The sequence below is a fragment of the Myotis lucifugus genome, unplaced genomic scaffold, assembly GCF_000147115.1.
Source record: "Myotis lucifugus unplaced genomic scaffold, Myoluc2.0 scaffold_16, whole genome shotgun sequence".
In the NCBI taxonomy this organism is placed as follows: Eukaryota; Metazoa; Chordata; class Mammalia; order Chiroptera; family Vespertilionidae; genus Myotis; species Myotis lucifugus.
Window position 1 is genome coordinate 5976010 of NW_005871064.1, and position 25300 is coordinate 6001309.

At 36.3% G+C, this 25300-nt stretch overlaps 1 protein-coding gene across 1 annotated transcript in view; it reads left to right on the plus strand.

Moving 5' to 3' along the window:
- Positions 1 to 25300, plus strand: part of RIT2 (Ras like without CAAX 2) — a 237705-nt gene that overhangs the window by 39263 nt on the left and 173142 nt on the right. The window contains exon 2 of the mRNA XM_023750812.1: positions 18326 to 18382. Coding sequence (XP_023606580.1) covers positions 18326 to 18382 — 57 coding nt within the window. The remainder of the gene's footprint in view (positions 1 to 18325; positions 18383 to 25300) is intronic.

Sequence of the window (25300 nt, forward strand, 5' to 3'; positions counted from 1 at the left end):
AAATTAAATGACTTTATCAAATGTGCTTAGAGTTACTGATATCCCTACATCATTTCTTACACAATTGCCATGTTCTCTATAATGCAGGGTCTTGCGTTTTAGTTCCCTGCTTGTAAACCAAAAGAAGTTGGCTACTTCTTCAACCCCAAGGGTCGCCAATGGAGCCAAGAAAGTTCATCAGGATTGGTCTTGACAGGCTGAAGGAATAAACCTTGTGCTTTTGATGGCTGGTTGGGAATAAAAGTTCCAAACACATGTATGGTGACTTATTTAAAACCAACCTCTTCCCCTGAGAGATTGTACAATATAATTATTCCATCCTAAAGGTTATAAAATATATTATCTTTCTTTTTACTCAAATCTACTACTACTTACTGAAATTTTTTTAAAGAAAAGGATGATTTCAGCCATAATCTAATCTTTATGGTTTGACTTAAATCTGACCTTCTATGATTTAACCTTCTTGCTCTTGTTTTTACTTTAAAAATATATGTAGCTGCTGCCAGTGCTATCTCTTTAATATGCCCCTAGCTTCAGCATGTTGCAAGTATTTCCCTTTAAAAAATAACTACAAGTTTTTAAGTTATTCTTAATAAAGTCCATTTATCTTGGCTGCCACACAGTCTCCATGTTATCTACATCATATTTGCCTTAGGATGTCTTTGTCTACTCGTGGCTTTATATGCCAATCTGAATCCCCAAACAGGCATGTCAGAATTGGATTTTCCTTTTCATGCACCCAATGGATACAGCCTCACTAGCCCATATTTAAGCATGTAGTCATTCCAGTCTGTCAAAGAAGATGAATATTTCTCAAAAATGTATTAACTTTTTCCAGTGCTGTTCTAGAAAGTCTCTTCCGTTGAAGAAGATAGCTAATTATCTTGATGTTATGGAGCCCATTAATTTACTGGTGCTCATGGGAACCATGGGTGGTTTTTTAAAAGTTTCTAGGGGTATGTACACACTTTGAAAATGTATCCTAAATGGTATAATTCAATATTTATTTTCAATAAAATATTAGGATTCATAATTCCCATGTTATAAACTACAAATATAAGGCTCAGCAAATCTCTTCAACCACTGAGGATTGTAGACTATATCATAGGATATACACAGTCATGTAGAACATAGGGAGAAGGGAAGTTGATATTTTTATTTGTAACTGGGACAGAGCTTTATTGAGGTATTTCCTCTTCTATATATATGTTGAAGCCAATATATATGTTTACTCTCAACTTTCTTGAAGGAATAGTGAGGGGGGTTCCACAATACATCATGCAGCAAAATAAATTTTAATAATAATAAATAATATAACTACAATTCTCTAATAATTTTTATCCATCCATATTCCCAGTATCTGAACAGCTATTTATATAAATCATTTAAAACACATTACCTTCCCTGTAGGATACAGGACTCTAACAAGAGTCAGGTCTCCTATGCTTATTATTTTTCTGTCATGGACAAGAACATCCTGATTTTTTTTGTGAGTAAATTTATATATGGAACAAAAACAGCTTGATAGTTTCAAAGGGTTGAGAGACAGTAGCCTATTCTGTGGGCTATTTTCTCACATGAATCTAATTACTACAGTTGCAAAGTTATCATTATGAAAAAATAATAAAAAACATGCCTGAGAGAGCCAGGAAATAAACCTTTATAGAATGGTTGAAAGCGCCGGTTTTGGAATCCAGTAAACTTGAGATCAAATTCTGTCTCAATCACTTATCAACTATGTGATGTTTGCTATTTATGGTATCTTTGAGCTTCAGTTTTTTTCCGACATAAAATGAGGATTATAATATCTTGGTCACAGGGATTGCTATAATAATTTAAATGAGTGTGTGGGAAGCACTTGCTATAGAGTATGCTATAATCAAATATTTAGTTGCTATAATTATTAAAAAAATCTTTGGCGTCTGTTTTTTGCCACACTCCTTTAAGGCCATGTGGGGAATAATTATGCTTTCCTTGTGTTGCAGTGGGTGGGATGCTTGCTTTATATGTAGGACAGAGCCAAATAAGGACAGATTTTGATTGCCAATCTAAAACTCTTAGGCTTCTTTTCCTACTATAAATACTGAGAGACATTCTGTGACCATTTTTTTTAGTTCATTTGCTTATTTTCTGCTGAATACCTTGGGTGCATTTCATCCAATTAATATATGATCATATTTATAAAGCTCACACATTTACTCATCCTTTCCTCCACGGAGTTTGTGTCCTTGGCATCAATTGAGTTATTGGATCTAGCTCTGTCCATGGAAGCTATACCGAATATTCTCTGGAATAATACTGAGGGATCGCCACTTCTCTCAAAGCATCTGCTGATCCTATTGCCAATCACTTGGGCACTCAACTACAGGCACGATTTTATCTGCTGATTATTCTGGCATTAGCATCACTATATCATGAGGATTGGAATCAAGTGCCTCATTAAAAGAGATTAGTGGCATTCAGACTCCTCCCTGACTGAGAAGTTCAACCACTCAGTAAAATGGTAAATGTGCTGGACTATGGATATAGCATCAGGTGGGGGAATAATATCAGATGGGTATCAGGGTATCAGACTTGATTCTAGTCTGAGTTTTGTGGTGCTAACTTGGGCAATTCACTCACTCTCTGCAAACCCTGATTTCAGATTAAGAGAGTTCTATTCTCTCTAAAGTATCCTCTACCCTAAGACTATTGCGCTCTAAAATGTACCTCCTCATGTTTCCCTCCCAGTTACTGTTGTAACATTCTATATTTCCATGGATAAAGTTCAGTTAACAAAAGGAATGAAGACCTTGGGTTAGTCCTGTCTCTGATGCAAACTCCCTGGAGCCTCTCTGAGATAGCCCCTTAGCCTCTCAGGTGGGGCTCCTGTGGTTTACCTACCACTTGGCATAAATATTTAAATCCCTGGACCGACTTCAGGGCACCCCTCAGTATCAAAGGTTGCCCAGAGCCTGCTAGTCAATTGATCCTTAAACATGTTAAAAGCTAAAGGCAGGACACAACGCCATCTACTCTCTGGGATAAAAGACAAAGGTATATGCGGTGTCCACCCCTACAAGAAGCTCATAGTATAGCTGAAAAAATTGCATGGTAATAGAACAAAGTTAGTAAGTAGTCAAAATTATTTGAGTCCAATAAGTTTTCACAGATGTTCAAAAGGGGTTGGAACAGCTGGTCATCCGTTTAAGAGAACATCATATAAGTGCAAAAATTGGATTAATTTGGATAAGCTGAGAGGACAGTGGGCTCTCCTATTTCTGTTGAGGTCCTATTTCTAACCCAATGATGCTCTCTTAGCCCAATTTACGATATATATCTTGTCTATAATAATCACTATTAAATCCTAATAGTGCTCAAGCTTGAATTAGTGACAGGTCCCTGTAACTGGGCGACTTTACCCAAAATAAGAATAACCTAGTGGTTATATGAATAAACCCTCACACTTCCATATGCTACCTGTTTGCCCTTAGGTAATCAAAGTTTCTGAAACTCGCTATGGACATCTATAAATGAGGGGAATAAGCATACCTGCACCATAGTGTCCTTAGGAGGATAAATGAGATGATGCATATTTAACCCTTGCAAGGGGAGTTTGCACATTGTATGTGCTCAGTAAATCTTTGCAATTCCTCTTATTTTTAAAAAATATATTTTGTTGATTTTTACAGAGTGGAAGGAAGAGGGATAGAGAGTTAGACACATCGATCAGCTGCCTCCTGCACACCCCCTACTGGGGATGCGCCCGCAACCAAGGTACATGCCCTTGACCGGAATTGAACCTGGGACCCTTCAGTCTGCAGGACGATGCTCTATCCACTGAACCAAACCGGTTAAGGCTGCAATTCCTCTTATCTCAAGAAAAGTGTCATGGCATCCCTCATTGGAAAAAATATAGAGAAAACACTTTACTCCCACACATTCCTCCAGCCTGTGGTCCCTGTGGAATCTTTCCCTTGGAGGGAGGCTAGGAGGGATGAGCTACCATGTTGAAGGTGGGGGGCAAGTGGTTTCTGAGGAGCAGAGACAGGAAACAGTATTAGTCATAGGCTTCAATGTGTTGAACATGGAAAAGCATTTTTTATAAACTATGATTTTCAAGGATAGTGTGATTCTTGGGTATGTGTCCTGTACACTCATATACACAAACATGGATGCCTCAAATCTTTTTTAGTGTTATTGAATAGTGCCTCTCAAACTTTATGTGCATATAAATCACTCAGAAATCTTGTTAAAATGCAATTCTAATCCAGTCAGTCTGGGGTGGAGCCTTAGTGTCTGCATTTCTAACAGGATGAATCCAAAGCTGGGCCACTCTTCGAGTAGCCAGGTAATGTGGAAGCTTAATTTCTGAGCCTGATAATTCACAGCGGGGCCTCTCGTGTTGGCCACTTCTTTGACTCTTCCTTCTGTACGTGCAAAGGTAAATTTTCTGTCACATACATTCAAGTAATTATTATCTAAAATATATAGAGAAAATAATTTTTCAACATTACTATCAACACAATTACAACCAGGTTTGTGATTCTAAACCCTCTAGCATGTCAGCAAAGTACTTGACTCCTAAATCACTACCCACTTCATTTGTTTTCTCAGCATAATTGCCACTTTGAATTAGGTATAAGGAACTCTCAATGCCATACTAAAAATAAAATCGTCCTGCTGTGCTTCCAGTTAGCTTTGTTTGTTTATTGTATGGGTCCCCTTCTCATACCAACTCAGAAAGTCCAATATTGTATTTTGTGTTCCCCAGGCAGAACACTCCCAAATCCTCCTAAGGATATTTGGCTTCTGATTTAATTCTAATTTCTTGGCTGAAGCCATTTGCTGCATCTGGCTCTGCTTTAGATGGTACACAAAAAGGAAGTGTCAATCCTTTGGGCGGGCTCCATTGCTAGAGAAAATATCAACATCTGCTGCTCCCTGGTTGTTTGATGTTCTTGGTGGATTGTGGAAAACGGAGGATTGCTATCACCAAATCTTAAACCCAAACTGAAATGCCTTCTGTTTTTCACACAAACTAAATAGCGAATGCCAGTTTAATGCACACACAGGATGAATCCCCACCAAAGCCATTTCAAAATGATCCATGCTAAATGCTCCCAACTCCTCTACATTATTGAGAATGTGTTAAAACACGAGATTCATAAATGCCTCACTTTAATAGAGGCTTGTCCTTTTTCAATGTGAAGTAATATCAAGAAAGTGTGTGGTGCTATTTGGAAGGGAAATCCTGGAGATGAGGTTGACAGGTTTATGGCACTGGCCTTGTCTTATTTGCAGTAACTCATTTTATATATAGTGCTTCACATTGGGAAAGCAGAAGGCTAGAGCCTGGTGTGATTTAACTCAAACAATAAGTAAGATCGTGGTATAAAAGTGGGCAGAAAAAAGATGTGATGATTAGAACAATGTATTGGGGAACAAGAGGAGGCAAAAAATCTAGATACAATAAATATGAATAAGCATTTCATTTTGTTAGCAATCCTACCTGCCTTAATAAATAGGTAACAATGTATCACATCGAGAAAGTCTCTGCTGGCACCCTGCATTTATACACCCTCCATCATAAAAACACGAATAAGGAGTTTTTCTTTCAACACTCAGACAATTGGAAAGCAACACTTCATGTCTATAATTAAATAAAAGTTTATTTTGGACATTTCAGATATCAGAAGGTAAAAATAATGAAACAGGGAGATACCTTTGTTTGCTAAAGGTGACTCAAAGATTGTAACAGTCAAAATCTATTGTCCCTGTCATTCCTCCTGGCAACGCCTAGGGGACCCCTGATTGCTGAGGTCCTTACTGATGCCCAGAGCAATCCGGATGTGTTCTGGGCGTAGAATCCATCTTCCTCATCTCTATTGAGTTTGGGTTCCCAAGACTGGGGTTTCAAAATCTAAATTCTTTACTACCCTCATGATTTATTTCTTCAATATGTTTCAAGAGTAATAAAATGTCTGTCAAGTGCGGCTTCTTGTTTCATAAGTGCCACCACTTACACTGTCCCCTATTGGTCATTTCTCAACCCAAAAGATGATGGGTGATGGAGATACCTTTAAAGCACAGTTCCTGTAAGTACATATTGCCCTGGGAGGACACAGCTCTGGGAAGCTTCCCAATAATATTTTGTCATAAATGTTTATTAACTTTGATGACAGTGTCTCTACAGTCTTGGGAGGAATATTGCTTTTGTTGGTGTTCAGAGTCAGTGTGCTGTGATATTGATGGGTTTCATGGTGATGGCTGAGCTTTACAGAGAGCTTGAGTCATCTTTTAGTACCTTTTGTCCTTGCCATTAAATTATAAAGTATAAACACTTATTTGTACCATTAAATATATCACTGTGCAAGAAACTCCTGATAGGTTTAGGCTTCTCCATGTGTAATAATAACAGTGAGTTATTGTGTGTCCACTGTGAACAGATATAAGCCTGTTGTCTACATGTCCTTATTTAATTCTCTCTTTTACAAACAGGCTTAGACTCTGTGTCTGCATAAACATTTACCTCCACCCTCTAGGTTACCCAGACACACCAAGGAAACCAGAAAATTCAGAGATCAGCTGAGGGCTATAAGTATGGAATCCATTTTGACTGAATCCTAATTTTTAGGTTGCTTTGCTGATCCATAAACTTGTATCTGGAGAATCTGCCTGCCCGGGGCTCCCTTATTTAACTTCTCTGTACTCATATCCTCCTTTAGTAGATCCATAGTTTGCCTGTGAACTTTAATGCTCCTCTGAATGCAAATTCTTCCCTCATAGGCCAACAACATGTGAAAAAGACCTCTTACTCTGCCCTGTAGTGCTGCCCCTGGTACTAGATGATGTCACTTATTCAATATGAGAACTGGATATTCACTTTGTGCTTCATCCTACATTACATCGCTTCTACTAAAGGAGCTACAAAAACAATGTAGCGTGCATCTTCCCAGTTGTTGTTAAGGATGATTCTATTTGATGTAATCATTTTATTACTTTCTGGATGACCCAAACAACTGGGAGGACGCATGGGCACCCTCTTCTGACTTAAAGTGGAAAAACTAATCTTCTTAATCTCCTTTCGGTCCAGCCTCTGAGGCAGAGTTGTCAAGCACCCACCACTATAATTTCCATCTGTGTGTCCTAGTCCATTGTTTTCCTCACCAGGCATCCATCAAGCTCTCGCAGGGGACATGGGCCTGGATGTGGCTCAGTGGGGAGGACAGAAGGAATGATGCTGCTTGCACAGCTTTTTTTTTGTAGGAAGAATATGTCTATCTCTTTATTTTTGAAGTTACTTATATAAGCGATTGAGAAGCGATCCTTAATTGATCAGGCTGCCCTTCTCTCTTAAACATGGCATTATTGTATTTCAGAAGGCATAGCAAGGGCACCATCAGAATCAGCTGAAGAACTTTTCAAAATAACAATATATCAGCCCCTGGCTGATTTCACAAGTGTGGAGGGGTGAGCATTGGCTGAAAGCTATAAATATCACCATGGGGCCATCTCGACAGGTTCAAGATCTTTGCTTTTCAGATTCAGACACAAACTTTTATGAGTGCACCATGGGAATAATAAATCCTGAAACTAATTTACCCTAATCAAATTGTCTGTGTAGAAAGAATAATTTAAGAAGCAGAAGGGCCAATTACAATGAGAGTTATTCTTTTTCAAATGACCAGAAACTTCTTTTCTGCTATTCCAAGAAAACTTTCAATTATCAAGGTACCAGCAAACAGAATAGGAAAGCAGGCAAGTTTTAGAACATGGAACCAGGGATTAGGAATTAAAGAAGGCTGTGGAAAATTTTTTATTCAGAATCTGACTTTTGATGACTAAAATACTAATTTTTCAGATATCATTTATATCTCCTTCATCATTGCTGAATTAAACCTGGCATGTAATTACTTTTTAATTAACGCTCTTGATTCCATATAGACCACTTTTATTTATTATATCCTTTTTTAAAACATGTTGCTTGACGTTATCGAGTTAGTTTCCAGGAATTAGACATTAGTCCTCTTTCTGAGATACAGCACTCTTCCTAATCTTATTTGTAACACATTTATAAATTTCCTCAAAGGGACACCTTTAGATCTCATCCTGAAATTCTTTGTGTCCTCAGATGGGTGATGTCTTCATCCAGCCCCCCTTCAGGTCTTCCATATATTAAGAGAGGGGCATTTGAATACTGACCCAGCTGCATACTCCAATCTTGTTGTCTTGTTATCTTTTGCAGTCACACACACATATTTAGAGGCAGATTGGAGCTGGGGACAAAGGAAAACTAACTTTCAACAAAAGACTAACTCCACAGCTTTTCCTGGTATAGAATTACAAATAGTCAAAGAGTTTCACAAACCCAATGTATGCCAGGTGCTCTGCTGTGGGCGCATTTGGATATCAGTGTTCTAAAGGGAGGAATGATAGAAGATGATCCAACAGACTCCATAATACATTTAGATTGCTGTGTTCTAGGCAAATACCAGTAAAGCAAGTATTCAGAATCTGAGGTAGATTATACTGATGGTTTCTGCTATTAAATGGATATAAGATCCAAGGAGGAAATTTCTCCTACAAGGGTCCGATTTCATCTGGTAGCATAAAACAAGGCTTCATTATTTTCTGTGGTGTAAATCTAATATAATTTAACTAGAGACGCGATGCACAAAATTCATGTAAGAGTAGGCCCTCACAGCCACGGCTTGGTCCGGAAGGTCATCTGGATGGTCGTTCTGCTGTTCGGCTGTTGGGTTGATTTGCATATTATGTTTTTATTATTATAGATTCTAGACATTGCTACTTGCTAATATTTGACAACACCCTGGCTTTTTTTTTCTCTCCTCACCATCTTTCAAAACAACCACATATAAAATAATGAAATAAAAAAAGTATTTATGAAGCAGTAATTATATGCACAGAGCCACTTTTCAGTGAGATAAAAATATCTAATCCCTGCCCCCAGCCCTCCAGACAGCACAGTCAAATAATGAAAATAATAACAAACATTACTTATCTAGTTACTGCTATGTGCAAGTCATTATGCTTAGTGTTTCCTTATAATCCTATTTAATCCTCAAATCAATCCTATATTTATTTTATACATAAGGAAACTTCACTGCTTAAGAGGTTCTGGTAGATTCTCATAGAGGCATAGTGATCAGCATATTGACTCAGAGTGCAGGTTTAGGCAGTCAGGAAGTGGAGTCCAGTTGCCTCTTAGGACCTTGGGCAAGTTCCCTAAACTCCCTGTGCTTCCGTTTTCTTATTTATAAAGTGAGAATAATTGGTGTACCATGGCTTGGGGTTCTTGCTCTAACCCTAAGAACCCCACCCGTAATAAGGCATGTGAAATCTTGAACAGAGAAATTAGAACATGTTTAATAAAGAGTCCACACAGCTAGTGAGGAGCAGCACTTCAAGGTAAACCCTAGCACCTGATTTTGAAGCCACTCCCACTGTCCTGTGGCCATGGGTCAGAGGAGGAGGACAAATCAGGCAGCAATGGATTCAAGTCCGGCTCCCCATTGAAAGCTCTGGGGGTGAGGGGTGTTGACAAGGTATTACTAGTAAAACCTCTCTATGTCTTATTTAATCATCCACAATAATAATATCTATCTAAAAGTAGTACTGAGATTTGAAAAAAACATGCGCTGTGCCTGAAACTGGTAGGCAATATATAACTGTTAGCTTCTGCTCCCTCTGGCCACTTTCCCCACCCTCTTCCTCCACAGACTGTAGGGACACACAGATATATGTATGTGTATGAAGAAAGGGAGAAGGGAGACAGAGAATAAGTTCTGAAGGGAATTAGAATTACTAAAGATTGGAAGGATTAGGGAAGAAGAAGAAAAACTCAGAGAAGAAGAAAAACTGAGCTAAGTGTTCAGTGTAGGCAGAGAAGGAAACAAGCAAGTAAGAGACAGGGCTGAGGCCTCAAAGTTGTGGAAAGGGGTAGGTTGAAATGGAGATCACCACTGGGGTTCACAGTTTTATGAACTCCAAATTCATTCTAACAGAGTAGGAAGAATTTTTGAGCATCAAAGTATACGGAATTGGAATTAATCCTATAAGCAATGGAAAGTAGAGTCTTATGTGGGTGATTATAGGATAAATCCCATGAAAGATTCAGGAAGTTAGAGTTAGGAAATAGTATTATCTGTTTTCAAATTAGATTTTTACAACATGAATCATGATGGATATTATAATAGAAACAAATAAGTTCAAGTAATAAATCATTCCCATACATGGCTCTTTATTCTTTTATATAATCTTGATTAAATTTCTTAGAGCACCCATATTTTTTAATGATTTAGGTTCACATATTTTTCACATCTATCAATGGTACTATATAACTTTTTTATATTACATGTGTAATAAAAGTTAATGCAGTAATTAAAGTTTGACATTATGAGAAGGAAAAAGGACTTGATTGTTATTTATTAGCCATTGTTGCACAAAATGGCAATGGCAGTAAAAGGAGAAAAAGCTGAAGATAAATTTCATGGGAGAAGAGTGTCATTGTCCAGAAGGCTTATTGTCTGGCAATATTTTGCTTATAAAACTTTGGTAGAGCCCTGGGAACTCTTTCTGTCTCTGTGTCACACAGGATGTGAGCAGTCCTGGAGTAATCTAAAATACCACACAAAGAGATAGGGAGTGGAAAACAGAGGAAGCTAAAGGAAACTGTAGCTTGAAAACATACAAATTTCATCTGGAAAAAGGTAATTAAAGGGTATCCTAACATATGATACAAAAATTGATAATTTCTTTGAGGATTTCTGATTTACTATTTTGTGGTTTAATTATTAGACAACAAAGCTTATGTTCCTTCCGAGTTAATGAGCTACTTCAAAGAAAGAATAATCTATATAGCAAATAATTAAATGATATTCATTTGTTCAATTATGCAGATTTACACTAATGCTTAGCACACAGTTAACACTAAAGTGTTTTTCTTAATTTTTTTGGTAAATTGAGTTATAATATTAGTTTAAAAGACAATTAAGGGATTCTCCTGATTTCTAGAGCCATATGTCCAATTTTTGAATGAATGCCCACAGGAACCTTAAACTGGACTTATCCTATATGGAAATACATTAGATTTTCCAACCTATTCCCATTACTGTTTCTCAGCAAAGGGCACTACCCCATCCATCCAGAAAAATAACTCTTCCAGGTATGTTTAATCGGTCTATCATTCATACAAATTCTCTTTCTATAATATTTAGAAATTCTATTTGTCCCTTCAAACCCCTGCTGCTGGAGTCTTATGTGAAGCCTTTGTTGCTTCGTGCCTAGCCTTCCCACAGTAATTTCCTACCAGGTATCTTTGGATGCAGTAATGCCACTTCATGTCTATTGCTTCATTTCTGCCAGTGGATTTTTTTTTTAAAGTGAAGTTCTGAATATATCACTTCCCTCTAAAAAATCCTTTCATGATTACCCATGAGAAAATTTTAAATGTTTAGAATGCAAAATGGGCCATTGGTAATATGACCTTGGCCTTTCTCTTCATCCATCATTTGGCCCTTCCACACCCTGCTCTCCACCTACACTGGATTAGTAGAAATTCCCAAATGTAGTATGTTGCCTGAGCCTGTGCAACTTGGGAGCATGCTGTTACCTTTGCCTGGAAGTCTCCACTGCCTCCAACCCCATGGGCATTATTAACGTACTTTTACTATTCAAGAAACGGGATTGCCTTCTTGGAAAAATATGATTAACTATCATAACATTTAGTTTTCATCACTCAACTGTGAGATCCTTGAAGATAGAGTTTACCTATTTCAACTTTGTCCCAATACTTAACTGCAGTACAATTGCTTGTTAAATAAAAGTACAGAAGAATAAACAAGTATATCTAGTACAGCCATTGTGGTTTTAAAGTTAAGAAAATTGAACTAGAAGTATTATTGTGATTTGTCTGAATTAATTTAATGAGCTAGTATCAGCTGTTATGATAACTCAGCTCTTTCTAAATGATCTTTCTATCAAACCCTGGACAAATTCCAGGTAGTTTATATTGTGCCATTGTTTATGAAAGGGAAGTACAGACTGTCTTTATGATTTCACATGCCAGGATTTACTGTCATCATGTATGTCAATGATGGTTTTCCAGTTATCTCTTTGTAATTCAATTTACACTCACTCCAGAGAGTTGGACTGCTATATTAGTAGTCTGTATTAGAAGAACAAATGACAGAACACAACCCTAACCAAATAAGCAGGCTATATATTCTAGATTCAAACATTTTCCCCCCAATTCACCATACATTTAGTTGAATGATTTTAGAGCATCCAGGAATCCAGAATCACTCAAGGCACAAGGCCCTAAATGGGAAATACCGAACAGGATAGAAGAGATTTAATGGAGCAGAACACTGTTCATGTCCTTCACTGGCCTTTTGGTTTGGGAGTCAGCTGACCAGTGTAGCAAATGAAAATCTCTTCCTCTACCCATCTTAGCTTTTCAGGCTGAGGCCCTGTAAGTTGGACTGACAAAGGACAGATTAATAAGAGAAAGCATACAAATTTATGTAATGTAAGTTTTGCATGACACTGGAACCTTCACAATGAAATGAAGACCTGAAGATGTGGTTAAGTCTTATTATTTTTATAGTGGTTTTGATGAAGTGTGAAAAGTCATGGAAAATATGATACGACAAAAGAATATGAGATAAGGGTAGTAAACTAGTAGGTAGGGTGCTCAGTAAGGCCTGATTGTTCAGATCCCTCTCAGCATCCCTCTTTGAACTTAAAGGTGCTCCTTTCCTCTGTGCATAGAGAGGGCAGCTCTCACATGAAGGTCTGACCTGCCTTAGGGGAGTCTGCAGAATTCAGAGTCCTTCCCACACCTGCCATTTTTCAAATTTGTTCAGCTTAAAATATTCATATTGTATCATATTTGGGATAGCTGTCTCAGAAAAGAATAAGAATATAAATTCTGATACAGACTAAAGATTCATGTCTATTACAACTTCCCTGGAAAATTAAATACATTCTAAAATTGAGCACTTCGGGACTCTTTCTAGTTATCATCAGCCATTCACATGAATGAGATGCCAGTAATTGGCTCCATTAATTATTATACTCTAAAAGGGGAGATAAAGCAAAAGATATATTTACCTATGGTAGTAAATGTTTGCAGAGTATCAACAGTGTTTTATTTACCTAGGGAGATGGGTTTTATTCTAAATGATAAAATACTTGAGAAATTATTGGTGAAAGTGTCTATTTTTCTTCTTTGTTTCATTGAGTACAAAATAAACTGTCAACAAAGAGCAAATAAGTAATGACTGGTAATATTGAGTTTTAATATCCTTCATTTCTTTTTGTGTCCCATCAATCATCCTTGAAATCATTCGGTGAAGAAGAATAGAATTTTCAATGTCCTAGAAGGCACCATTTCTTTCTGTTAGCAGAGGGTTTATGGGGAGAAAAAGAGGAATGGAAACCCTCAACTAATGGAGAGCTGTGAGCATTGTGTTTTCCATCCTCCTCCCTGGTCTAGCGCCATTCCTCGAAACAAGCAGTGCCATTTTCTGATCTATCTCTCAGCCTCAAGTCTCAACCCTTTTTTAAACCAGCCTCTTCCTATATCTACACATGATGTTTCTGTTCAAGGAAAATAATGGGTGGAGAGAATCCAACTCTTGGAGGCACAGATTTGGCTTTGGCTTGGGTTGCTGAGCCCCATGCATCCTGACATAAATAAGTTGAATTTTACTTTTGAGTTAGAAGGCACCAAACTACCATTGCTGGATTCTTCAGTGTCCCGAGAGAAAACAGAGTAGAACCACATTCACATTAGAAATGCATTACGTAGAAAAAAAGAATGGTGACATTAGAGTGGAGATTAGGATTCCTCTGACCTAATTCCAGATTCAGCATTCTTTTCAGTCTACACAAAAGTTCAACCTATTTAGGACTAAAAGCTGCAAAAAGGATGAAGGGGGGGTCTTCGGATGTTTTTGCCAAACTCCATGAAGATCCCATTCTATCACCATTCTTAGTACCTCCCTACTACCTTGAACTGAAAATGATTTTATCATTTCTATTTGGAAGCATTCCAGGGTGGGGGCCACCTCATCTCACTCAAGGTTCTCAACAAGGTGAAGAGCCTTCCTTGCTAAATATCGCAGGCTATAACTTCTCATGAGACTATTTCTGCTCCTCCACTCAATGCATCTTAGAAAATGTTCATAAATGTTAGTGCTGGTAGGGAAAAAAACAACACACTATCAAATATTTTTACCTGAGTTTACATTATAAGTCAAGAGATAATATTATATTTATTAATTCCTCTATTAATTGAAGGAATAAATATTTCCCACTTTTCTATGCTATTTATTATTTAGCAACTGTCCATGTTTCACTCATGAAGAGCACACATTTTTAGTTAAGAAAGAGAAATTACTAAGAAGCAAGTAACACAATGGAAAGTATCTGGTTTTTGAGGCCTATGACCCCACCAGTTTGTTTCCTTGATAGATCTATAACACAGATCAAGTTAATGCATGAGTTTTTTAAAAATATATTTTTATTGATTTCAGACAGAGAAAGGGAGAAGGACAGAGAGATGAAAACATCAATGATGAGTGAGAATCATTGATTGGCTGCCTTCTGCATGCCCCCTACTGGGGATTGAGCCTGCAACCCAGGCATGGGGAATCAAACCATGACCTCCTGGTTCATAGTTTGATGCTCAACCACTGAGCCATGCCAGCCAGGAAATGCATGGTTTTAAAAACATTTATGTTAAATAGTTCCTTACTTTCCCTAAATATCAAAATTTCTTCTTTTTCTTTTGGGAGAGAGGGGAGGGGTAGAGTGTAAAAATGAAGTAGTATGATTTTATACAATATTTTAACATTTTAAAAATTGTGTAGAAAATAACTCCTTTCTATCTATAATTTTCCTTTTTCATAACTGAAGTCTCAGCTCCTGAACAAATACCACTGACATTCCAAGGAGGGTGATGTATAATATTGTCAAATTTTTCATATAGGTAAATTTGATGGTTTAATACTGAATTATGCAAAACAAGAAGCAGTTGGTTTAAATTAAACTTTACAATGAAATAATAAATTATCAGAATATCTGAATAATGAAAGGGAAATTTAAATAAAAAAGCATATGCATGAAAAAGAAGAGTTCAATCAAAATGGGTTTGCTTTAAAAGATGAGTGTATGTAATCGCTCAACACTACTTTTGTATGAACATTGAAGATGCAATTGCCCATTATTTATTGTATGCATTTAATGAATATTTTATAAGGTCTGGGCAAGCACTACATTTACATAGGGTATGGCCACTAATAAAGGAGAAAGGCCTTTGATATAAAATCCATCAGGTTCTTCCTGATATTATCTGCAGCTTAAATGTTAAGTAAATGCTCATTTCTGTAGCGGTAAATAGTATTCCTGTTTGTTAACAAGGGTTATCCACTAACTGTTATACTTTTAAAAATCGAAAAGGCAGAGGCTGAGTCCACCAAATATCCTTTATTTTCATCCCTAATTAGTTTTGTTAAAATTACAGTACATGACTCAAATCTATGACTACCTTCTAATCTATGAATGCCTTCTCTACTTGTATTTCTCTCTGCACTTTCTCTGTATCCATAAAGACAATTAAAGACAAACAGACATAAAGAAAAGCATTTACATGCATGGAGCATGACAGAACTCCTATCACTATTTCTTACCCCAGATTTTTTGTGATGGCCACAAAGTTGACCTAAATTTTTTTAAGTCATCTTACCAATCACTTTAGACATATTCTTAGGTAGAGAATTAATTTTTAAATCTATCAAATTATACATAGATTTCCACTCTGTTGATTGCTATAACTTAAAAAGTTTAAACAAGTATGATCTTTTGTAATACCTTTTTGCGGTGCTCAGCAAAACTTAAAAAAATGCTTTATTTTAAAAATTTCAAGGATGTAAGCCTATACATCACAAAATGAATAAAAGTTAGTCTCCAGTTAGGTTGCTCATATTTAGCAGAAGTCTTATCATTAACTTAAAGATATTTAGGAGAGATTTTTAAAAACTGATTTGTTTTACATGATATCTCTGCAAAAAGAAATGGTCCTGAGATGTCCTATCAGGCATCCACTTTGTAAAAACACAAAAGAAACTCTTACAAATCAGTCTTTCTAAAATTATCTTTGAAGTTCTGGACCAAGGCTCAGCTGGCTCTCTCTTCTTTGGTTTTGTCTCAGTGGTAGATCAGAAGATTTGAGAATTGAAGGGCTTTTTCAATTATACAATAAGCAGCAGGTTTCCATTAAAGCATAAAGTCATCATCTAAATGTATGCTAGGTGTTCTTATAAATAAGTATAACAGGTAGATCTTTGACTGATTAATTTATTTCTGATATTAGTTGTGTGATTCTGAAGTCTCATGTAATATATATTTATCAGTTAGTAAAATGCTTATTTATTTTCCTTAAGTGTGTTCCAAACTTCTTCAGCCTTCCAAATGCTTTCCTAAGCTTATGGTAATTAACTTAACCCATAGTTATACACAATGTTTTCTAACCCTTCTTGGTAGCGTCCATGACTATCAAGAATTTCAATGTGTTGATCAAGCAGTATGACACTGGTGCAGAGATGTGGTTCATTACTAGCATTGTTAAGGAAAATCACAGCTGGACAGTAATTAAAACATTCAAAATATACTTATATAGGAACTATTGCACTCTAACCTGACTCAGCGGGATTCTTGCTAAACTGGGTGAAGCAGAGATGAACACAGAACCTAAAGTCAAGACCTTGTTCAGAGGAAGGTTTAGAGGAGCCTGACTCAAGTTTGGTTAAGGAAGAGAGTCCTACTTTCTCTCTCTCTCTCTCTCTCTCTCTCTCTCTCTCTCTCTCTCACACACACACTCACACACACACACTAAAAGGAAGAGAACTATTACATACTAACTTATTTCCAAGTTTGTTTCTTTACTTCAGAATGCCCTTATCTCCTAGTAATGAAATTTTGCACAAGGGAACTTTACAAAAAAAATCCCAAACATTGAAAATATATCATAAATGTATATATTTAAGAAGAATGTGGAGAATTAGAGGATATACCAAAAAAGTAATGAAAATTAATAAAATGTTCTAAATAACATGAATTAGGCAAAATAAAAGTGACTTAAACACTTCAAACTGTGAACAGCTAGAGATAATAACTCATATAATTTATATATATATAAAAGTCTAAGTGACTGTCGCAACCAAAATAACTGAATGGATGACCCAACAGGCTGCGTGGGGCAATCAGGCCAGCAGGGGGGGTTAGTGAGGGGCGACCAAACGACCAAAATAGCAGGCTGTGTGGGGTGACCAGGCCAGCAGGTGGAGCAGTTGGGGGTGACCAGGCAAGCAGGAGGGGGCAGTGAGGGGTGACCAGGCTGGCAGGGTGGCGGTTGGGGGTGACCAGGCCAGCAGGGGGGGCAGTAAGAGGCAGGCAGGCAGGTGAGCAGTTAGGAGCCAGTGGTCCCGGATTGTGAGAGGGATGTCCGACGGACGGTTGAGGCCTGATCCTGGGCCTCAACCGGCAGTCGGACATTACCCTAGGGGTCCCGCATTGGGGAGGGTGCAGGCTGGGCTGAGGGGAACCCCCCCCATGCACGAATTTCATGCACTAGACCTCTAGTACTTAATAACTAATACAGACTTCAGAGATGTTTTTGTTTTAAAGATGCGGAAGTTAAGTCCCAGAAAATGTATAAGATCTTTAGTAAAAAGATCTATAACTAATACCAACTGTTTAACCAGAACAAGCCAAGAAGATTCTACATCTGGTTTATATTCCTATTATATCAAGAGCCTTAGTTTTCCCAGCTGACATGGCTCAGTGGTTGAGCATCAACCTATGAACCAGGAGGTCATGCATGTCCATTCCCTGTCAGGACAAATGCCTGGGTTGCAGGCTCAATCCCCAGTGTGGGGCATGCAGGAGGCAGTTGATCAATGACTCTCTCATCATTGATGTTCCTCTCTCCCTCCTCCTTTCTCTCTGAAATCAATTTAAAAATATATCTTTTTTAAAAGAGTCTTATTTTTATTTCAGTGCAAGATTTGTTGAAATACACTTCAAATTTGGACATATTTATTCCAGAGAATTATCTGGCATTGTTTTTCACTCTAGATACACTTTTTTCTTATAGAACTTTTATTATCATCATTTTTGTGGTTAATGTGTGTAATTAGTCACCCTCAGAAGTAAATTGCTCATTAGAAAGTATTAACAAATTGATGGGAGTACCATGGTGACTATCATATTGAAGAATTGGTGAATTTTTTCTAAATTGAATTTATTTTTTTTTCAGCAATGACAATGCAGTTTATTAGCCATCAGTTCCCTGATTACCATGATCCCACTATTGGTGAGTAAAACATTCTTTTCTCCTTTAGCTCAAATAAAGATACTCTAAATAAATGGCTTACAAATATTGTTGATATCAGTGGAGAATAAGAAATATATTTTATGCCATGACTCAGCACATACACACATTAATATATAATATGTAAGCCACCAAAATTATAGCTTCAAGAAACAATATTTGTCCTTACTTCTTGCCATGCATTCTCATCTTTTCCATTCTATTCCATTTCTTTCTGATAAATGATGGTTGGAATACATTAACTTTATTTTGATTTCAGGATCCACTAATGGATATCTATTTCATTTAAAAAACTGTGCTCTGGATAATAAAACTGATATGGTTGTGTGCTTTTTATTTGGTCATTTTCTCACTCTATCAGTGTCTGGATCTTGTAGTACACAAGTAGGTTACCATGATAATGGTGCATTTGGAAAGAACTCCAGGTATAGATGTAATTTTGTTTACCCTCCTCATTTTGCAGATGAGGAAACTGAGACTCAAAGAGTCAAATTATTGTTAGAGTCAAAAAATCCAGTCATGTTTCATTCTTCCATGCAATTTTCTTTTTATCACATCAAGTGCAGGAACATCGCAATTGGGAACACCTTTTCTTCCTCAATCAAAGCAGAAAATATGTCTGAAAACTGCTTTACTAATCATTCAAAGAGCCACTTTAAAGAATCAGATGAAAATTTCCAAGCACAGTCTGTCATAGAATTCTTTGTCTAGAAATGCATTGGTATTGAACACATACCAAGCATTATGTCATGGCATAGAAAAGCAAATAGCTTCTGGACCCCTCATGGTTTAGGTTGTGAGTTCCTTTGACTACTCCTCACCCTTTCACCCTTTTACTTTAGTTGGTCTGAATATCTCCTACCCTTACAATGGGTGTGATCCTCATTTAGCAATTTTAATTCAGTCTTACTGTGTATGTAAAAAGCTATTCTGTAAATAATTATCTTGTATATCTTCCTGCAAATCCTCCAGGATATTTGCTTGAATACTACTGCTGAAATAAATGAAATGTACTCATTTTTAAATGTCCCATGATTTAGCAAGACCTCTTCATCAGTTGAACTGAATTAGTAAAATTTAAGTGCAAGCAATTAATATGCTGTTCATCAGAAAGCACTTCCTCAAAGAGTTGACTTTTGTTTCTGAAGCAAAAATAATCACTTTGTAAAGTTTTAGAAGTGATTAGCTACAGTCCATGTTTGATAATCCTCTAAATCCATTTTCTTATTATCTCAATTCTAGAATGTTGATAACTTTGCATACCTATTATGACTTATAGAAGACAAGAAATCTCTGGGCAAATTCTCTGAATCTTTTATTGTGTTGGAAAATTCAACTGTATATCATTTATGAAATCACAAATCACTCTGTTCATCATTTTCCATCATTGTTTAAGCTTTATATGCACTGGTATTTCAAAAACCTACCTTTTGCTCACTAGACTCTCATGTCAATGGCTTGCATAGGGCAATATATGTGAATACACATAAATATCTTCTTCAAGAGGAATAAAGGAGAAAAATATAATGATGATTCCTTTAGATATCCATGAGGCACATCCATCATTTGAGATTCCATACTCACAAAGGGCCGAAGTCATACCTTAACATGGCTCTAAGTAAAATAGCTTTAGAAGAAGTTTGAAAATGGAGACAGAGCACTTGATTACTTTCAATTCTATTTTCCCATCATTTCATTTCTTGGCATCTCTGATGAAAATAGAGGTTAATAATTTTCCATTGGTATCCTGTTTCAGGAATGTGAAAGTCCCAAATAACTTACTTTTCTCCTGCTCAAGCTACATAACTATAACTCAGTCTGGCTGACTTAATGGCCCCTCAAGAGGAATTTCCTATTACTACATTTTGAAAATAATACAAATTAGAGAAGAATACACCTATCAAGGATACTTATTTCATGATTTATATAATAAATGACTATTTTTCAATTCCTGTTCAGATCTGTTTGTCATCCTACTGAGTTAGACTTTGAATAGTTTTTCTCTGAAATCTTTGAAAGATTTGTATGGTTTTATTATCTCTCTAGATTCAGCTTACAATTATTTTTTCTTTCAAATCTACATAAATTCAAAAATATAGTTTCCCTTTAGCCTTGAGAAGAATTAGGCATATCATCTGGTACCAATATTCTTTCCAAAGAAGTAATTGCTCCCCTTAAGTAGGAGCAACATTTTCAAAGTCAGTAACCAATGGGTCTAGCTTCTGCAAATCCACAGAAAATACCTACGAAGGGAATATTGAAAGGTGTTCATTCTATTATTCCATGTGATGAAATGTCACTTAAAAATTAAATTAAGTTTATGCTAAAGGTATTAAATATGAATAAATTCAAGGTTTAATTTAATCTTTAAAATATCCTATTTCTAAGTATTAAAAATTGTGTTAAGTACACTTTGCTTTTTCTATAGTAAAATAATTATGGAAATAAAAAAAATTGACCAAAGGCCTTGATGTCCAACCTTTCATACTAATAAACACACATGTCATTTTTAATTAGCAGCAAATCATTAGAGGTAAGCATTGTATGCAATTCAATTAGCAAACAATATTTTAATGCCTGGTATTTACAAAGGAATCTGTTTATCCTCTAGAACTAAATTAGCCTTCGAGGAATTTTTATTGCAGGAAGAGGACTTAAAACAAATACACAAATATTTATATCTTTGAAGTCAGTTATTAGGGAGTTTTGAAAGAATGGAGAGACAGTTTAGTGACCCTCTCTTAAGCTTTATTTACTGTGATTTAGGATCACAGCTTCCTATATGTTTTAAAACCTAAGAAATTCTGGCTCTCTAGTCTAGAATTCAAGATTCTTTGAGAAGAATTTTCAGAGAAGTTTGGACTTCTTAAAGACCTTTGAGACAATGACCGAGAGAAGTTTGTTTTGCTATATCCTTTTAATCATATTGTAACTTGCTTGAAATTAGAAATCTTATTGTATATAATTATAATTTAATATGAATTAGATTTCAAGGTGTTGATATTTTCTGCTATAGAATATGGTGTCCCTTTCCCCAGATTCTAATTTGTGGACTGCATATTTAATTCAAATTATTATTTATTAATACCTTCTTATGTTGAGAATTATTTCTGTTCATGTTCACTGATAATCAAATGAATGCAAACATAGAAAGTAAGCATATAAAACCAGGTCACTCCACTTGGCAAATTAATACAGAAGGAAACAAGGTATGATCTCAAATAGCATGTTCTGAGTAATACTTGATGAGCACTAATACTTGATTAAAAATTCTGAACCATGAAGGATGTGCGTTACTTCTCAGTTACAGAGCATTATAACTTAGATTACATGATGTGTGTAATTGGTGTTTATCTCTCACTCTTCTCAAACTGTTATTGTTGCCCCCTTCCTTCACAAACCTATAAAACTTTACATTCACCTACTATGTGCTGGTTCCCATGCTACACACCAGATATATAAAGATAAAAACACAGTCTCTGACTTCAATACATTTCAGGTTGTGTTGGAAAATTAGTAAGTATACAAGACCATGTGATGCGTTCACTGGAAAAAAAAACACAAGATGCTGAAGGAGAACAATGAAGGTGCATCTTGCATGACCTGAAGGGACATGAAGTACATGTAGAACAGCTGTCCTCTGCACTGAGTTTTGAAGGATGCATAGGAATTAGGCAAGTGAAGAGGAAGTAAGAATAGATATTCCCAGAAGAACAAAAAATATAGGCACCCAAGTAAGACAATGCAACATGTAACTAAGATGGAGAATTTGGGGAACCGGAAGTCCTAAGGATGAAATAAATGACACAATGTGCAGGTTGGCAAGAGGAAGGAAAAGATTTGCCAGATCTTTAAAGAGTGTATAGGATCAGCTAAGGTTTAGATAGAGATAGTTCTGTACTTTTCTCTGAGATAAAAATGAATATTGCTGGCAGCCTACTTAACTTTCACATTTAGATAGATCCAAGGCAGACAAAAGTGAACATATCTTGACTTTAAATAATAACTGGTTATCCCTACTAGACTTTACTTCCATCAGGATTCTTTATCATGGTAATGCCCTTAATTTACCAGGATCTCATACCAGAAACTCAAGAGAAGTCCTTGATAGCTATTTCAACTTCTATATTATGTCATTAATCAAACTTTGTTGTTTCTACCATCTAAAAATATATTGAATCTTTCCCCAATTCCCCCTAGCTTCTGCTGCCTTCTTATTCTAAGCCACCTCCATGTCCAGTTTGGACTGGTTCTTCTAATTGGTTTTTACACAGGGTCCAGAAATATCTGTATAAACACAAATTTGCACTGCTGAACAGTTCCCAATGTTAACAGAATAAAATTCTAAGAATAGAGTGAAAATTCTCATGGTCTTGTTACTTTCATTTTCACACTTGCTACCCACCACCCCTTTTGAGGGGCTTCAACTACATCTGCCTTCTTCTAGATTCACAAACTAGCCAAGCCCCTTTCTGCCTTAGGACATTTTTGCACCTATTTTAACTCTGAATGCTCTTTACCTCTCCACCCTCCATTTTGCCTGTTTAACTTGTGCTTTGATCAAATTTCAGCTTAAATATTACTTCCTCAAAAAGTCCCTTTGAGAGTATTATAAGTGAAATAAGTCAGACAGAGAAAGACAAATACCATATGATTTTACTTATATGTGGAATCTAAAACAAAATAAACAAACCAAATAGAAACAGACAACAGACTAACAGTTGGGAGTGTAGGAGGACTGCATGAAACAGATGACAGTATTGAGCAGTATAAATTGGTAGTCATAGAATAGTCACAGAGATGAAGATTACAGTATAGGGAATATAGTCAATAATATTGTGATAAATATGTACGGGGCCAGGTGGGTACTTGAAGCATCATGGGGCCACTTTGTAAAGTACATGACTTTCTAACCACTTTGTTGTGCATCTGAAATTCATACAGAATGATATTGAATGCAAATTGTAATTGAAAAATAAAAATAAATAAAAGAAAGCCCCCTTTGGCTTCCCAAAATAAGACCTTTTTCATGCATTCTGTCAGAACCTTGAATATTTCCTTAATATCATTTATCTTTATGTAATTAAATAATAATTCAGTTAATTATACATTTAATTAAAGAGTCATGAGAGTAGGAACCCCCAATATATAATTCACTAGTGTTTCCCCAGACCTTTTCAGAATGCCCAGCATATTGTAGTGCTGAATAAATATTTGTTGAATAAAAAAATTGGGTGAACAAATATTTCTAGCAAAACATTTACCATTTTTAGACTTTGCTACAGTTTATTTTTGAGTCCTAGAAAGCAACTAAACTAATCAAAGGTGTGCTAGTTAGTGTTCTTTTGTAGAAATCCCCTATTACATTAATGGCTATTTCTTAACCTAAAATAGTTACCAAAAGAAACTTTCCTTGAAAAATTAAAAGCACTATGCAAGCATACGTTATTATGTCTTCTGCTTTCTATTTTTATTCTCATCTCCTGCTTCTTCCTCTCTATTTAATATATTTTTAAAAATATGTTTTTATTGATTTTAGAGAGAGGGGAAGGGAAAGGGATAGAGAGATAGAAACATTGATTGGCTGCCTCCTGCAAGACCCCTACTGGGGATCCAGCCTGCAACCAGGGCATGTGCCCTGATGGGGAATTGACCTGGTAACCTCTTGTTTCATAGATTGATGCTCAACCACTGAGCAAACCTGGCTGAGCCTCTTCATTCAATATTAATTCATAAACAAATATTTTTTTGGGAAGCTAAGATGATCCAGGCATTGTACGAGGCACAGGAATAAATAGCACATAAAATTAGGCAGAAAGATGTTTCTTATTGATCTTCCCTGCTTAATTTTATTTCATCATTCTTAAGAGCTGATTGTATGTCTTTATCTGGAGTCCAATTGTCTCTTTCTCTGGTTGCATTAGGATGACTTCAGGTCATTATATAAGTATAGCACACAATCTGATTAGAGTAAACTGGCCGTAAGGACCTATTCAATAGTTTCTTTGGGTTGCTTTTCTTGCAGAAGAAAACAAACAAACAAACAAAAACAACCCCCACAAGACTATTTCACAAACAGTACAGTAATCGGTGATCACTTTATGAATTTACTTGGCCATACATTTATTCAGTACCCACAGTGCCCAGAAATTCATATGACCAACAATTTTTAAGCAGTGCCTACATAGCCTATTTTCAAGGAACACATACTCTTGTAATTGATTCAGCCATGAATGCTTTTCCTTGTTCAGTGATTCAGACCTCCCATTTCACTTACTAGCCATGAATACTGCATAATACACTCATGTGAAAGATTTATATTCTTCCTGAGCAATCGGTAAGAACTGTAACTAGCTCAACAGGAAAAGAATAAAATGCCATATCTGTAAAAACAGCAATGTTCTTATAGTTAGTCATTTAATAGAGTTTTCAGATAGTACCATAACCATGGAAACATTCAGTTAACTATGTGTGATGTTGACTATATTCATTAGCTAATTAAAATTATCTGTGGTTGCCCTGGCTGATGTGGCTCAGTTGGCTGGAGCATCATCCCATATACTGAAAGGTTGTGGGTTGGATTCCTGGTCAGGGCACATACCTAGGTTGCACGTCAGTCAGGGCATGTATTGGAGACAACTTATCGATGTTTCTCACATTGATGTTCCTCTCTTCCTACCCCTCTCTCTAAAATAAATAAAAATATATCCTTGCATGAGGATTTAAAATATAATAAATAAAATAAAATTATCTTTGGTCAAACTAAACAGCTAGAGACATATACCAATTCTAGATATAGGTGCCCTTGAGGACAATAGTGTGCCTACAACAGAAGCACCTCTCATTATTTTCTATGCTTATTCAATGATTATAAGTGGGCACTTAGTATGAAGTCAAATA